The 13,238-nt window shown below is 43.1% G+C and overlaps 1 protein-coding gene across 2 annotated transcripts in view; it reads left to right on the top strand.

Moving 5' to 3' along the window:
• gpr179 (G protein-coupled receptor 179) overlaps positions 1-13,029 on the top strand; it is an 83,990-nt gene extending 70,961 nt beyond the window's left edge. For both annotated transcript variants that reach the window (XM_048560315.2, XM_048560314.2), the window contains 3 exons: positions 4,936-5,041; positions 6,196-6,342; positions 8,696-13,029. In XM_048560315.2, coding sequence (XP_048416272.2) covers positions 4,936-5,041; positions 6,196-6,342; positions 8,696-12,865 — 4,423 coding nt within the window. In that variant the 3' untranslated portion in view covers positions 12,866-13,029. The remainder of the gene's footprint in view (positions 1-4,935; positions 5,042-6,195; positions 6,343-8,695) is intronic.
• The last annotated feature ends 209 nt before the right edge of the window (positions 13,030-13,238 follow it).

Below are 13,238 nucleotides of genomic sequence, written 5' to 3'. Positions count from 1 at the left end.
GGCAGACTTTGGTGTCCATTCAGCCCCTCATTCCTATTCCCTCTTTCAATCAGATCATGAATCATCTCAACCACACTTTACCCACCTCTGTTAAGCAATGCTCCTACCCAAAAAGATCAATGTCTGTCTTAAAACTTTCAACTTTTAATATCCGCTTGTATACCTTTGTGGGAGAGAATGACACTATTGTTTATGTGATTAACTACTTCTTAAATTGTCCGGTTCTAATTTCAAGAGTTTGGTATTTTGCAGTTTGAGTCCAACAGCAGAGGAAATAATTTCCAAGAACTTACCCAATGAAATCTCCTCAAACACCTAATTTTGATGATCCTTCCACATTCTAAAGCAGAATGTGTGGCTGTGAAACCCATGTTCTAGGTGGCATGTGATTGCACTGGAGAGGGTGTCGAGGTGATTTATCAGGATGTTGGAGACCAGGCAGTATCAGAGGAGCAGGAAAGCTGATGTTTCAATCAGGACCCTTCTTCAGAAATGGGCCATTTTCTGAAGAAGGGTCCTGACCGGAAATGTTAGCTTTCCTGCTCCTCTGATGCTGCCTGGCCTGCTGTGTTTCTCCAGCTCCACACTGTGTTATCTCTGAATCCAGCAACAGCAGTTCTTACTATCTCCTACCAGGATGTTTCCTGGGCTGGAGAGTTTAGCTATAAGGAGAGATTGGATAGGCTTGGGTCTGTTTGCCCGAAGCAGAGGAGGCTGAGCAGAGCCATGGTTGAGATGTGTCAAAGTATGAGGAGCATAGACAGGAGAGTCTTGGTGGTGGAATCAATGAACAGGGGAATAGATTTAAACTAAGGGGCAGGAGGATGGAGGAGATGTGAAATGCTATTTCTTCATCCAGAGTGTGGTGGAAATCTGAAATTCACTGCCTGTAACATCTAAGAAATATTTTAAATGCACTTGTGATGTCAAGGTGTACAAGGCTACAGGCAGCAGGCTGGAAAATGGGATTAGAAGAGTTTGTTGGTTATTTTTGACCAGCACAGATTCAAAGGCTGAATGGCCTTTTTCTCTACTGTGGACCTCTCTGGCTCAATGCCTGTATTCTATACTCAAGAGATGACAAACCAAGTTTGGGCAATTGTATAACTTGACTGTTCGGTTCCTGAAATTATTTTGATAAATCTATCTTCCTGGAGACTCTGGGATAATGAGGTCGGAAGCCCTGTGTGTGGCATTGGGCCCTAACCATCAGAATGTGTTCAAATAAAAAGCCGCCAAGCATCTCCAGGGGTTTGCTGACCTCAACCAGGCAAACAGTTACTCTGCATCATTGGCTTCAATAACTGAGGGCTGCCAAAGGGGAAATACCAACCACTTCCTTCCTGCTCCTCGTCACTGGAAAGGATAGCCCTCATCTGTGATGCAACACTTTGTTGAATAGCTAGCTGTCTAGGCTTTTAGATAAAGCATGGGGCTCAGGGGCCGGATGGCTGTGAAAGTGTTTTCTCAGCCGGTGCTTGTGCCCTCAGGAGAAACCATGGAGGATCTAACGCGTTCATGTAGACTCCCCTCTCCCCTCTCAGCTACTACAACAACAACAATTTATGTTTCTATGGCACCTTTGACATAATAAAACACCCCAAGGTGCTTTATGGGAATATTGTAAAACAAGGTATACCACTGAGCCACATGATGAGAAAAGAAGTCAGGCGATCAAATGTTTGGTCAAAGATAAGGGCTTTAAGGACATAATGTAAGGGAAGTGGAGAGGTGCAGAGCTCTGGGGAGGAAATTCCAAAATGTAGGGCTTAGGCAACTGAAGGTACAGCCATCAATGGTAGAGTAGTTAAAAGTGGGGATGCAGAACAGGCCAAAAAGCGATGAGCACCAATATCTTGGAGCATTGTGAAGCTGCAGGAGCTTATACAGCCGCATGGAGGAACTTGAAACGAAGGTTGAAAATGTTGAAGTCAACGTGTTACTTGTACAGGTGTAATTAGCAGGTCAGCAAGTACAGGGTTGATGGGAGAATGGACTATATGTGAATTAAGACACTAGCTATCTCCGAGCAACTAGGTTATGTTACCCTCAAATTCAAAATGACTACAATGTGAGACCATAAGATGTAGGAGTAAAAGTTGGCCAATGAGGGAGAAGTGTCCTGTAAGTGGATTGGAGATGTGCCATGATGGAACAGAGAGACAAACACATATTAGATGCCAATGTCTGGGGAGAGTACCCTGAGATATTGGTGCCCAGTGTCCAGTTTCAGAGGAGCAAGCAGTGAGCTGGAGCTAATGCAAACAGAAATTGCTGGAGAAACTCAGCAGGTCTGGCAGCATCTGTGGAGACAGAAACAGAGTTAACATTCCAGGTCTGATGACCCGTTCTTCAGAACTGATTGTATGTGAGTTGGAGTTGCCAGGTATCACTGAGACTTTCACATCAGTAATTCTCAGTGTCTGCGAGTGGTACAACAGGAAACCTGGGATGCATGAGGTGAGATTCGAAGTTAATTGGATAATAACAAGCAATAACTCTATTAACAGGCACCTCACCACTGCCTTGCAAGAATTTCATCTTGACACCCAGAATTCTGTTGCAAAATGCAACTAGTTGTTCCCAGTGTCCAGATGGGCTTCATAGGACTTTTCACAATTCACAGATCATAGAATCCCTACAGCATGGAAACTGGCCATTCAGCCCAACAAATCGACACTACCCCTCCAAACAGCATCCCACCCAGACCGATTCCCCTACCCCTGCATTTGCCATGTCTAACCCACCTAGCCTAAACATTTCCAGACATGATAGGCAATTTAGCATGACCAATCCATTTACCCTGCTCATCTGTGGACTGTGGGAGGAAACCGGAGCACCCGGAGGAATCCCATGCAAACACAGGGAGAATGTGCAAACGCCACACAGACAGTTGCCCGAGGGTAAAATCAAACCTGGGTCCCTGACGCTGTGAGGCAGCTATGCTAACTACTGAGCCATGGTGATTTCTCATCATAGCCCACTGCATTCAGGCCTTTGTATAAGATTCTATGTGTCTGCTGCCCATGACCTTTCTAGGTGGTAGTAGTGGAAGGTTTTGAAAGTGCTACAGGCACTGTATAGTGAATGGTATCCACTGCAACCAATGTGTGTCAGTGGTGAAGGGAGTGAATGTTGAAGGCGATGGATGGAGTGTCAAACAAGTGGCTGCTTTATCCTAAAATAAAATACATCAGATGCTGGTAATCTGAAACAAACATGGAGAAAGCTGGAGAAACTCAGCAGGTGTGGCAACATCTGTGGAAAGAGAAACAGATTCATGTTTTGAGACTGATATGACTCTAAAGAGTTCTTTCCTTCTTTGAAGAAGAGTCAGGCCAGACTGAAAGTATTAACTCTGTTTCTCTCTCCATAGGCCTGCTGAGTTTCTCCATGATTTTCTGTGTTTGCTGTTTTATCCCATACGGTGTCAAGCTTCTTGAGTGCTGAACACTTCATGCAGAACTGAGTACTTCAGCCCTTAAAAGGTTCAAGTGAAGGTACTTCCGTTGTTTTTGACCTCTGGTCTTCATTGATTTTTTTGAAATTGCAAGTGAGAAATATTTCCAAGTGATCTGGCAGAAAGTGCAGTGAAGAGGAAGTTCTGCAGCAAAGCTCTTAGGCTTTTCTGACAGACAGCCTGTTAAAACCCAGTCTCCTTTAAAAAGTCACTGATGCATAGATTGTGAAGTCTGATCTAAATATCAGTTGTTTTTCTCTATAACCCACATGGAACTGTGACACACTTTGCCTGTTCAGGTCATTTGCAGATCCCAACTGGGTAAACCAATCTCAAACTAACAGGTGCAGCAGAATCAATGGACCAAATGCTCCTACATCTTAATGTCTTATGGTCAATGAATATAGTTAGCACTCGTGTGACCTGGTTTTAATAGCAGTTCAGCTGAGATCAGTCATTGTCATAGTACCATCTTTACCTGGTCAAAAGCATTTCTCTTCCCAGGATGTACTAGAAACAACTCGAAACATACACGTCCATTAATAGATGAGCCTCTCCCTACTTACAATTTACCCCTCTGTCTCAAACTGGCAGAATTTCATTGTATTTCTGATTAAGCTGAACAGCAGGATAATTTTATCTCTCACAACTCTTCTTCAAACTCCTAGTGCTCCCTTTTCCAATTCCAGATCATACTTCCCACTCTTTGTAGCTTCTCATTCTATGATTTGAATAAAAGAGCAGGGATAGCTTGCTGCATCTGTACAGGTCATTTGTAAGTCCACAACTGGAGCATTGTGTGTAGTTCTGGTCCCCTTATCTGAGGATGGATGTTGTGGCTATCAGCGGAGTGCAAGGAAGGCATATCAGACTTGTTCTTGCGATGGCAGGGCTGACTAACATGTAGTGATTAGATCAGTTAGGACTACATTCACTGCAGTTTAGTTGAAGAATGAGAGGGGCTCTCATTGAAACCTATAAATTTCTAATAGGATTGGATAGGCGAAATGCAGGAAGAATGTTCCAGATGATGGGAGAATCCAGAACCAGGGTCACAGTCTAAGGATACTGGGTGGGCCATTTAGGACAGAGAGGATGAGGAATTCCTTCTCCCAGAGAATGCTGAGCTTGAGGAATTCACTACTTCAGGAAACTGTGGATACCAAAATATTGATATAATCTCCACCCCATCCTCTCCACACTCCACTGCCTCCATAATTCCAAACCATGTTCTTGAATCACCCCATTTTATTTCATCTCTTCTACAACATTTCTCCAAGCATACTCCCCATTCCTGTCTGTGCAGATGTATGTGTCCGGCATGTGTTCTGCAAGCAGATTCAATCTTTTTTAATCTAATATTATCTTATTAAAATCCAAAATTCATTTTATGGTATTTCATCCAACTTAATTATGAAAGTGTTTCTGTCATTAATCTGTGATGATTTTAAAATAAAGTTCATTTCTTCCCCTAGGTTCACTATGGCAACGACTCTTCACCCTGATTGGATGTTACTGCTCTTCTTTGTTCACTCCCACCTTACAGTCACAATGACTCTAATTCTGCTTTTCATCCCCAAGGTACAAAAACCTTTATTTTTTGAAAACAAAGATTCAATGGGATTAAATTCACCACATAATGACTCACTGGTTAGCACTGCTGCCTCACAGTGCCAGCGAGCCGGGTTTAATACCATGCCCAGGTGACTGTGTGGAGTTTGCACATTCTCTCCGTGTCTGTGTGAATTCCCTCGGTCAGTCCAAAGATGTGAAGCTTAGGTGGATTGGCCATGGGAAATGCAGGGTTATGGGGATTGGGAGTGGGATGCTTTTTGGAGGGTTGGTGTGGACTCAATGGGACAAATGGCCTGTTCCCATGCTGATTCTACCTGACTATGCTTCAACTGAATGAGAATTGAGACATGATTTAGCACTCAAAGTTTATCTATTCAAGTGCTGAAGATGAAAATTCACTTTAAACTCATGGATTCATGACTGAACTCTATTCTATCAAGACGCAGAATGGGTTCCCCAATAAATAGGGTCACGTTGCATGAGATTCAGGCCATGGTTATACATCCCCAGGCTGTGAGCTGTGCCGCAGCGCATACAGCTCTTACTTTCACTCACAGCAATTCTGCTAAAGTAAGTGAGTGTGCAGCCACACCACAGTACAAGGTAGCCCCAGACTGAAAGGAACCACAAAGACCTTGGTCTGGGGAAAATAACAAGTGTTCCTGGCCAAACAAAAACATTCAAAGAAATTGCACACTGATAAAAATGGCCCCATGCCCAGCAGCAACTGCACTTCCAAAGGAATACTGAACCAGAATAAAGCTCAATTGTACAATTGCTACCCTGTGGAGTGCTTAAGTTGAACAGTGTATATAATAGCAAGCTACTTAAATAGATGAGGAAGGAAGATGGAAGAGAAAATCCTGTTTGAATACCTAAAGTTCAATGTTACATGGAAGGTCATAGGAAGAATAGTACATTTGAGTCAAATGGCTCACTTCCCTACTGTACATAATGTATAATGTAATCTGTACATCAGAAAATCAGTCAGGGCCAGCCTTTTGACATTTTGAAAAATAATTACAATGAGTAAACAGGAACAATATTTGTGGTAAATCTAATTTAGAGCTGTTTAATAGAAAAACGCTTTGTGTGAAAGAATTGTTGAGAATTACTTTTTTTCCCTAGCAAGTTGATCCTGAGCTCTTTTCTCCGTGCAGTTTCTCCATGTGGGAGCCCCCCTGAGAGAGGACATAGTGGCCGAGGTATATGAGGACGAGCTGGACTTGCGTTTCTCTGGTTCCTATCTCAACAGCAGTTTTACGTCTGCCTGGAGTGATCACAGCCTGGAGCCAGACGATATCAGAGTGAGCAAAGAGAAAAACCTTTGAATCTAGTTTGCTCGAATGCAGAAAATAAGTAGGTCACCTTTGCAAGTAGGGCTGGAGGACAAAAAAAAACTACTTGCAACCTAGCCCCTGGGAACAAGTAACTTTCAACTACTAATGAGGCCATGCTAGTATCACCCTCATCCTGAGAATAAATACTGGAAATAAAAATTATAAAAGGGATATAACTCGGAACAATGAGCAAATGCTTGTTCCAGGAATAATACCAATTGTTGTGTCCCATTAACTCATGAATAAGCATTTCCCTTTCAAAAATGCCTATTGTTTACCATCCAATGCATTATCAGGATTGCAATGTGACTACTATTTTCACTAACACGCTGCAAATGACCAAATAAAGAAATACCCTGTAACTCCCTGGGATCTTGAATATCATGATGCTCTCCTCACAGACCCTCCTCAGGTCAGACAACAGTTTAGAACCTTTCAAAATATAAGGTAAGAAAGAGCACGAGAAACAGACAGTCAGCAATTACGGTAGGAAATGATTTGATTGTGGCAAACCTATCTACTATGGCATTACACAGATTTGTAGCACAGTGAAAGCCATTCATGTTCCACAAGTATCCTGTCACCCTGCCTCATCTCATCCAGTTTACATACCCTGTTTCTTTCTGACCCATATACTTATCCTGGTTCCATTCGGACAATTGGTCATGGGAGCTGTTTCACTCAGGTTCCTGGATCTTGCTTAGTTACCCGTTTGGTCAGGGAAAAATTTCCCTGAGCATTTTTCCAAATTTGCCTCTTCCAGGCCCCTTCAGTGACTGCAGGGAAGTTAGAGGTGGGGACCGGTAGAATAATGCAGTGTGAGAAATTTGCACTTGGGTGACACAGGCCAGATGAATTAGCTAGACTTTTCCTGTCCTATATGTTTAGCTTGTCACATGTTCAAGAGCGTATGGACTTCTAACAGCTGATAACTCCAGAGATATTGAAAGCAAGATGTTTCTATAAAGGGCTCAAGAACAGATTTCTAGAAACTCAAAACTGAGGGAACAAGATTGGCAGTGCAATAAAACAAAGATTTTCAGATGCTGGAGATCTGAAATAAAAACAGAGAAAGTAGCGTTAACATTTCAAGTTCAGTGACTCTTCATCAGCAGTGCAGCAGCCATCCTGATCCCTATTGTGGGTCAGATGCTGATGGAGGGATGAGACTGTGCTGTGTTTGATTATCAATTTTGGTTAACTGTATTTCTGGATGTTTCACTGCGGAGATCTGGCTATTGATCGTCCCACTCACACTCACAACGCCCAATCTTCCCCCAGATAATTGACAAACAAACAAAACTCCTCACTACTCAGTCAGATAATTTTGGGGTGTGGTTGGGGGTGTGGTGACTCAATGGTTAGCACTGCTGCTCCACGGTGCCAGGAACCTGGGTTCAATTCCACCCTTTGGTGACTGTTTGTATGGTTTCTGCCAGGTGCTCCACTTTCCTCCCACATTCCAAAGATGTGCAGGTTAGGTGGATTGGCCATGCTAAAGTGTCTATAGTGTGCAGGGATCTAGGTGCATTAACTATGGTAGAGGCAGGGTTACAGGGATAGGGTGGGATCTGAATCTGGGTGTGATGCTCTTCAGGGGGTCAGTGCAGACTTGATGGGCTGAATGGCCCCTTTCTACACTATAGGGATTCTATGATTCTTGACTGTTAAATGAATTTTGTTTTCCCTCAAATTTCCAATAGTTTTATAAACAATAAATAGAAATGTTCCAAGAACATGCAAAAAAAACCTCACAATTTTGTATTTGATGGTTTTGTGATTTTTCTCCTGGATTTCAGTAATGTCCCAGGGACTAATCTTCAGTTCCTGGACATTCCTGTATTCGTGGGGTCATGATGAAAATCTTTTTTCACCCAGAAAATGATGAGTGTTGGAATTCACTGGCCAGTTTGGTAGTTGATATGAAAACCCTTAATTCACTTAAAAGGTACCTGGATCTGCACCTGAAATGTTATATCCTGCAAGGATATGGACCAAGTGCTGGAAGATGGGACTGGAATGGGCCACAAAGATTTTATTTCCCATCTTAGCTAGCACAGACATAATAGACTGAATGGTCTCTTTCTGCTCTGCAACATTTCACCGGTGCCTGGAGGGTTGGTAACACCAGCATTGAGGTCACAAAGAGTGGTTCTAATCACCCCTCTATTGCAATTCCAAGAAAAGTCCATTCCCATTTTCCCACAGAAGATACACTTGGAGGAAAGGTGAGGGATGAGGCTGCAAATGAGCTGATGCTTCTCTCAAGAAAGTTGTGGAAAATACTAATGGGTCATTGATTCTTGTTTCTTTTCTGCAGGACGAACTGAAGAAGCTTTACGCCCAACTGGAAGTGCATAAGACAAAGAAGATGACAGCCAATAACCCACACCTGCAGAAAAAGAGGAGTTCGCGAAGAGCCCTAGGTCGGTCCATCATTAAGCGGATAACAGAAATTCCAGAGTCAATGAGTAGGCAGTGCAGCCGTGATGGATCTATAGCAGGCAGCAGTTACGCGGGCTCCTACAGGAAGAAGCTTCACGATTCTGCCAGCTCCAGCTTGAAAGTGAAAGAGGATTCCATAAAACACCGTGTTTTCTCAATTAGGAAATCTCACAGTACCTACGACCATGTCAGGGAGCAACGGGAAGGCCACATCAGTAGGGCTGATTCCTCCAGAGATCCATCCCTGTTGGATTCACTGATGAGGAAGAAGCTGGCGAAGAAAGTCTCTGAGGCATCAGACACCGACTCATTAGATGATGCTCCTTTGGTCTGCAAGTCTGCCAGCGCGCACAACCTCACCGTGGATATGAATCCATTAAATCCCGCCAAGGGAGGAACACTGCACAAATCTCTTAGTGTTGTCAGCTGTGCAAGAGGAAAGTCGCTGATGCTCCCAAGGAAGAAAGAAGAGAACTCAAAACAGTTGGGAGAGAGAGTTCAAAGGAAGCCATCAACGAGACAGACACCAACTATGTTGCAGCCTCCCGCAGCTCCAGCACAGTCAGGGGAGACAAATAAAATATCCGACTCAGCCATGCAACAAGGATCCAGTGAAATCCTTCAAAGGACAGCAAAGATGCTGTTACAAGATGGTCACAATAAGCCTCTGGTTTGTCCCTGGGACTTTCAGAACCTGCACCCTCAGCCTTCTGAGACCAAGGTCAACAAACAAATTACCTACTCACCAAACAAGAGGAATAGTGTTGACAGCTCACTGGGAAAGCTGCAGGCAAACAGAAAAATATTCACAGATTTGGTGAGGAAGCACCGAAGTTTGCATCAAGATAGTATCGGCTACAACGTGAAGGAGAAATCAATCACCCAATCTCAAACCACAGACATGCAGCCTGGTGCCAATACATCGCCGAGAGCTGGGAAAACAGGCGAGTATTTGAGAAAAGACAGCATTAATCCAGCTGCCCCTGCTGTGTCACCCAAGGCTGACAAAACGCAATCACCTTCGGAAAAGATTGATCAGGTGAAAACAGATGCTCCTGTTGGTGAGAGCAAGCGGGAAAAGTACATGACCCTCATGAAACAAGCGTCAAGCAATAGCTCAATTGTTTGTCCCTGGGACAACATGGCAGATGACACATCATCAGTGGATTCTTGTGTGGATCACAAAAAGGGACGGTCTTTGTCAGTCTGTGTTGGTTCTCCAGAACAGCTTATGCATGCCTCCCTCAAAGTAAAAGATGCAAATGAGCCACTGAAGCAACCTAAAGGGTTCGGACATTCATTGAAACTCCTGATGGCACCAGAGAAAATGAAGGGTAGCAAGAAAGAGAAGTCAAGGAAAGTAAGCGAGAAACTCAAGGGTGGTACAGACAAAGAAAAGAAGAAAACAGGATCAGCAACTTCATTGGATAAATCTACACCTGCAGCTGTTTGTCCCTGGGAAGCAGGAGAGACCAAGAACCAGGAAGTAAAATCACAATCGCTTGAGACATCATCAGCAGTAGATGCCTCTCCCCTGCGCAAAGTGGATACAGTGGACAAACGGGAAAAATATATGACCCTCATGAAACAAGCGTCAAGCAATAGCTCAATTGTTTGTCCCTGGGACAACATGGCAGATGATGCATCATCAATGGATTCTTGTGTAGATGAGAAAAAAGGAAGGTCTTTGTCAGTCTGTGTTGCTTCTCCAGAACAGCTTATGCATGGCTCCCTCAAAGTAAAGGATGCAAATGAGCCACTGAAGCAACCTAAAGGGTTTGGACATTCATTGAAACTCCTGATGGCACCAGAGAAAATGAAGGGTAGCAAGAAAGAGAAGTCAAGGAAAGTAAGCGAGAAACTCAAGGGTGGTACCGACAAAGAAAAGAAGAAAACAGGATCAACAACTTCGTTGGATAAATCTACACCTGCAGCTGTTTGTCCCTGGGAAACAGGAGAGACCAAGAACCGAGAGGAAAAGTCACAGTCGGTGCTTAAATCTGAAGTGGCAGATGCCTCTCCCCTGCGCAAAATGGATACAGGAGATAAGCGGCAAAAATATATGTCACTCTTAAAACAGGCATCTGCAAGTACTGCAATTGTCTGTCCATGGGATGTTATTTTAGAAGAGGCATCAGGCAATAGGACAGATCAGAAGAAAGGAAGATCTTTATCTCTTAGTGCTGGTGTTCCGGGATCAATTGTGCATGGCACCTTAAAAGCTAATGATGCAAATTACTCATTGCAGCAATCTAAACAATTAGCATTGTCTTTTAAACTTATGATGGCACCAGGAAAGACGTGGGATAAAGAGAACAGTGCAGAAAGATCTCAGTCCATTGATAAATCTAAGGTTGCAGACATCTGTCCCTGGGATGTAGGAAACACTGCGAATAAACAGGAAACATCTCAGTCCATTGATAAATCTAAGGTCACAGATATCTGTCCCTGGGATACAGGAAACACCAGGAATAAACAGGAAACATCTCAGTCCATTGATAAATCTAAGGTCGCAGATATCTGTCCCTGGGATACAGGAAACACCGGGAATAAACAGGAAACATCTCAGTCCATTGATAAATCTAAGGTCGCAGATATCTGTCCCTGGGATACAGGAAACACCGGGAATAAACAGGAAACATCTCAGTCCATTGATAAATCTAAGGTCGCAGATATCTGTCCCTGGGATACAGGAAACACCGGGAATAAACTGGAAACATCTCAGTCCATTGATAAATCTAAGGTCGCAGATATCTGTCCCTGGGATACAGGAAACACCGGGAATAAACAGGAAACATCTCAGTCCATTGATAAATCTAAGGTCGCAGATATCTGTCCCTGGGATACAGGAAACACCGGGAATAAACAGGAAACATCTCAGTCCATTGATAAATCTAAGGTCGCAGATATCTGTCCCTGGGATACAGGAAACACCGGGAATAAACAGGAAACATCTCAGTCCATTGATAAATCTAAGGTCACAGATATCTATCCCTGGGATACAGGAAACACCGGGAATAAACAGGAAACATCTCAGTCCATTGATAAATCTAAGGTCGCAGATATCTGTCCCTGGGATACAGGAAACACCGGGGATAAACAGGAAACATCTCAGTCCATTGATAAATCTAAGGTCGCAGATATCTGTCCCTGGGATACAGGAAACACCGGGAATAAACAGGAAACATCTCAGTCCATTGATAAATCTAAGGTCACAGATATCTGTCCCTGGGATACAGGAAACACCGGGAATAAACAGGAAACATCTCAGTCCATTGATAAATCTAAGGTCGCAGATATCTGTCCCTGGGATACAGGAAACACCGGGAACAAACAGGAAACATCTCAGTCCATTGATAAATCTAAGGTCACAGATATCTGTCCCTGGGATACAGGAAACACCGGGAATAAACAGGAAACATCTCAGTCCATTGATAAATCTAAGGTCACAGATATCTGTCTCTGGGATACAGGAAACACCGGGAATAAACAGGAAACATCTCAGTCCATTGATAAATCTAAGGTCACAGATATCTGTCTCTGGGATACAGGAAACACCGGGAACAAAGAGGAAACATCTCAGATCATTGATAAATCTAAGGTCACAGATATCTGTCCCTGGGATGTAGAGAATGCAGTGGGCAGTGAACAAAAGTCATTGCCTGGTGATAAATTTAAGGTCACAGTTATCTACCCCTCAGATGCAGAAAATACTGAGAGGAAAGGGGAATCATTTCTGTCCTCTGATAAATCCAAAGTCTCAGGTAACTGTTTCATTGATTCTGAAGATTCTGCGTGCAATGAGGGATTATCGCTGCCCATTGATAGATCTAAAGTTCCAGATATTTGTCTTTGGGAGACAGATCCAAAAGCAACGGGAGAAATTCAAATGGGTACAAAACCTGAAAGCAATTTTACTTCAGTTTCTCTTTCTGAAACTGAGGTGACAGCAGCAAACCAACATGAAAATAAAGAAGCTGAAAAACCAAAAGATCATGCAAAAGTTAACTATTTAAATGTGAGCCGTCCTATGCATTTAGTATGAGTCGGTTGAGATGCCAAAGCTAAAGATGAAGTGACTGTGACATTTTCATGTAAAGCTTTTCAAGATTTGGGATAAAACAAAATGCATTGATGCAGATTTCTGATGTAAATATCAAGTGTGCTATGTAATAAACAGCTTCTTCTTAAAAGAAGTGGCTAAAGAAACATGTTGTATTCTAACTACATATTCAATCTGTTGCTATACTTAAGTAATCCTAGGCATGGTTATTCATAGTGCATTATGAGGTGAGGTAAAAGTTACTGGCCTTAGCATCAAAGCTGCATTTGAGCAGATGCAGCATCAAGGAGCCCTGTCAAAATTAGAATCTACAGAAATTATGGGGAAAACATTCTGCTGGTTGCAGTCACATGTG

The sequence above is a fragment of the Stegostoma tigrinum genome, chromosome 31, assembly GCF_030684315.1.
Source record: "Stegostoma tigrinum isolate sSteTig4 chromosome 31, sSteTig4.hap1, whole genome shotgun sequence".
NCBI lineage: Eukaryota > Metazoa > Chordata > Chondrichthyes > Orectolobiformes > Stegostomatidae > Stegostoma > Stegostoma tigrinum.
Note: the sequence above shows the minus strand (reverse complement) of the source record. Positions and strands in the feature narration are given on the sequence as shown.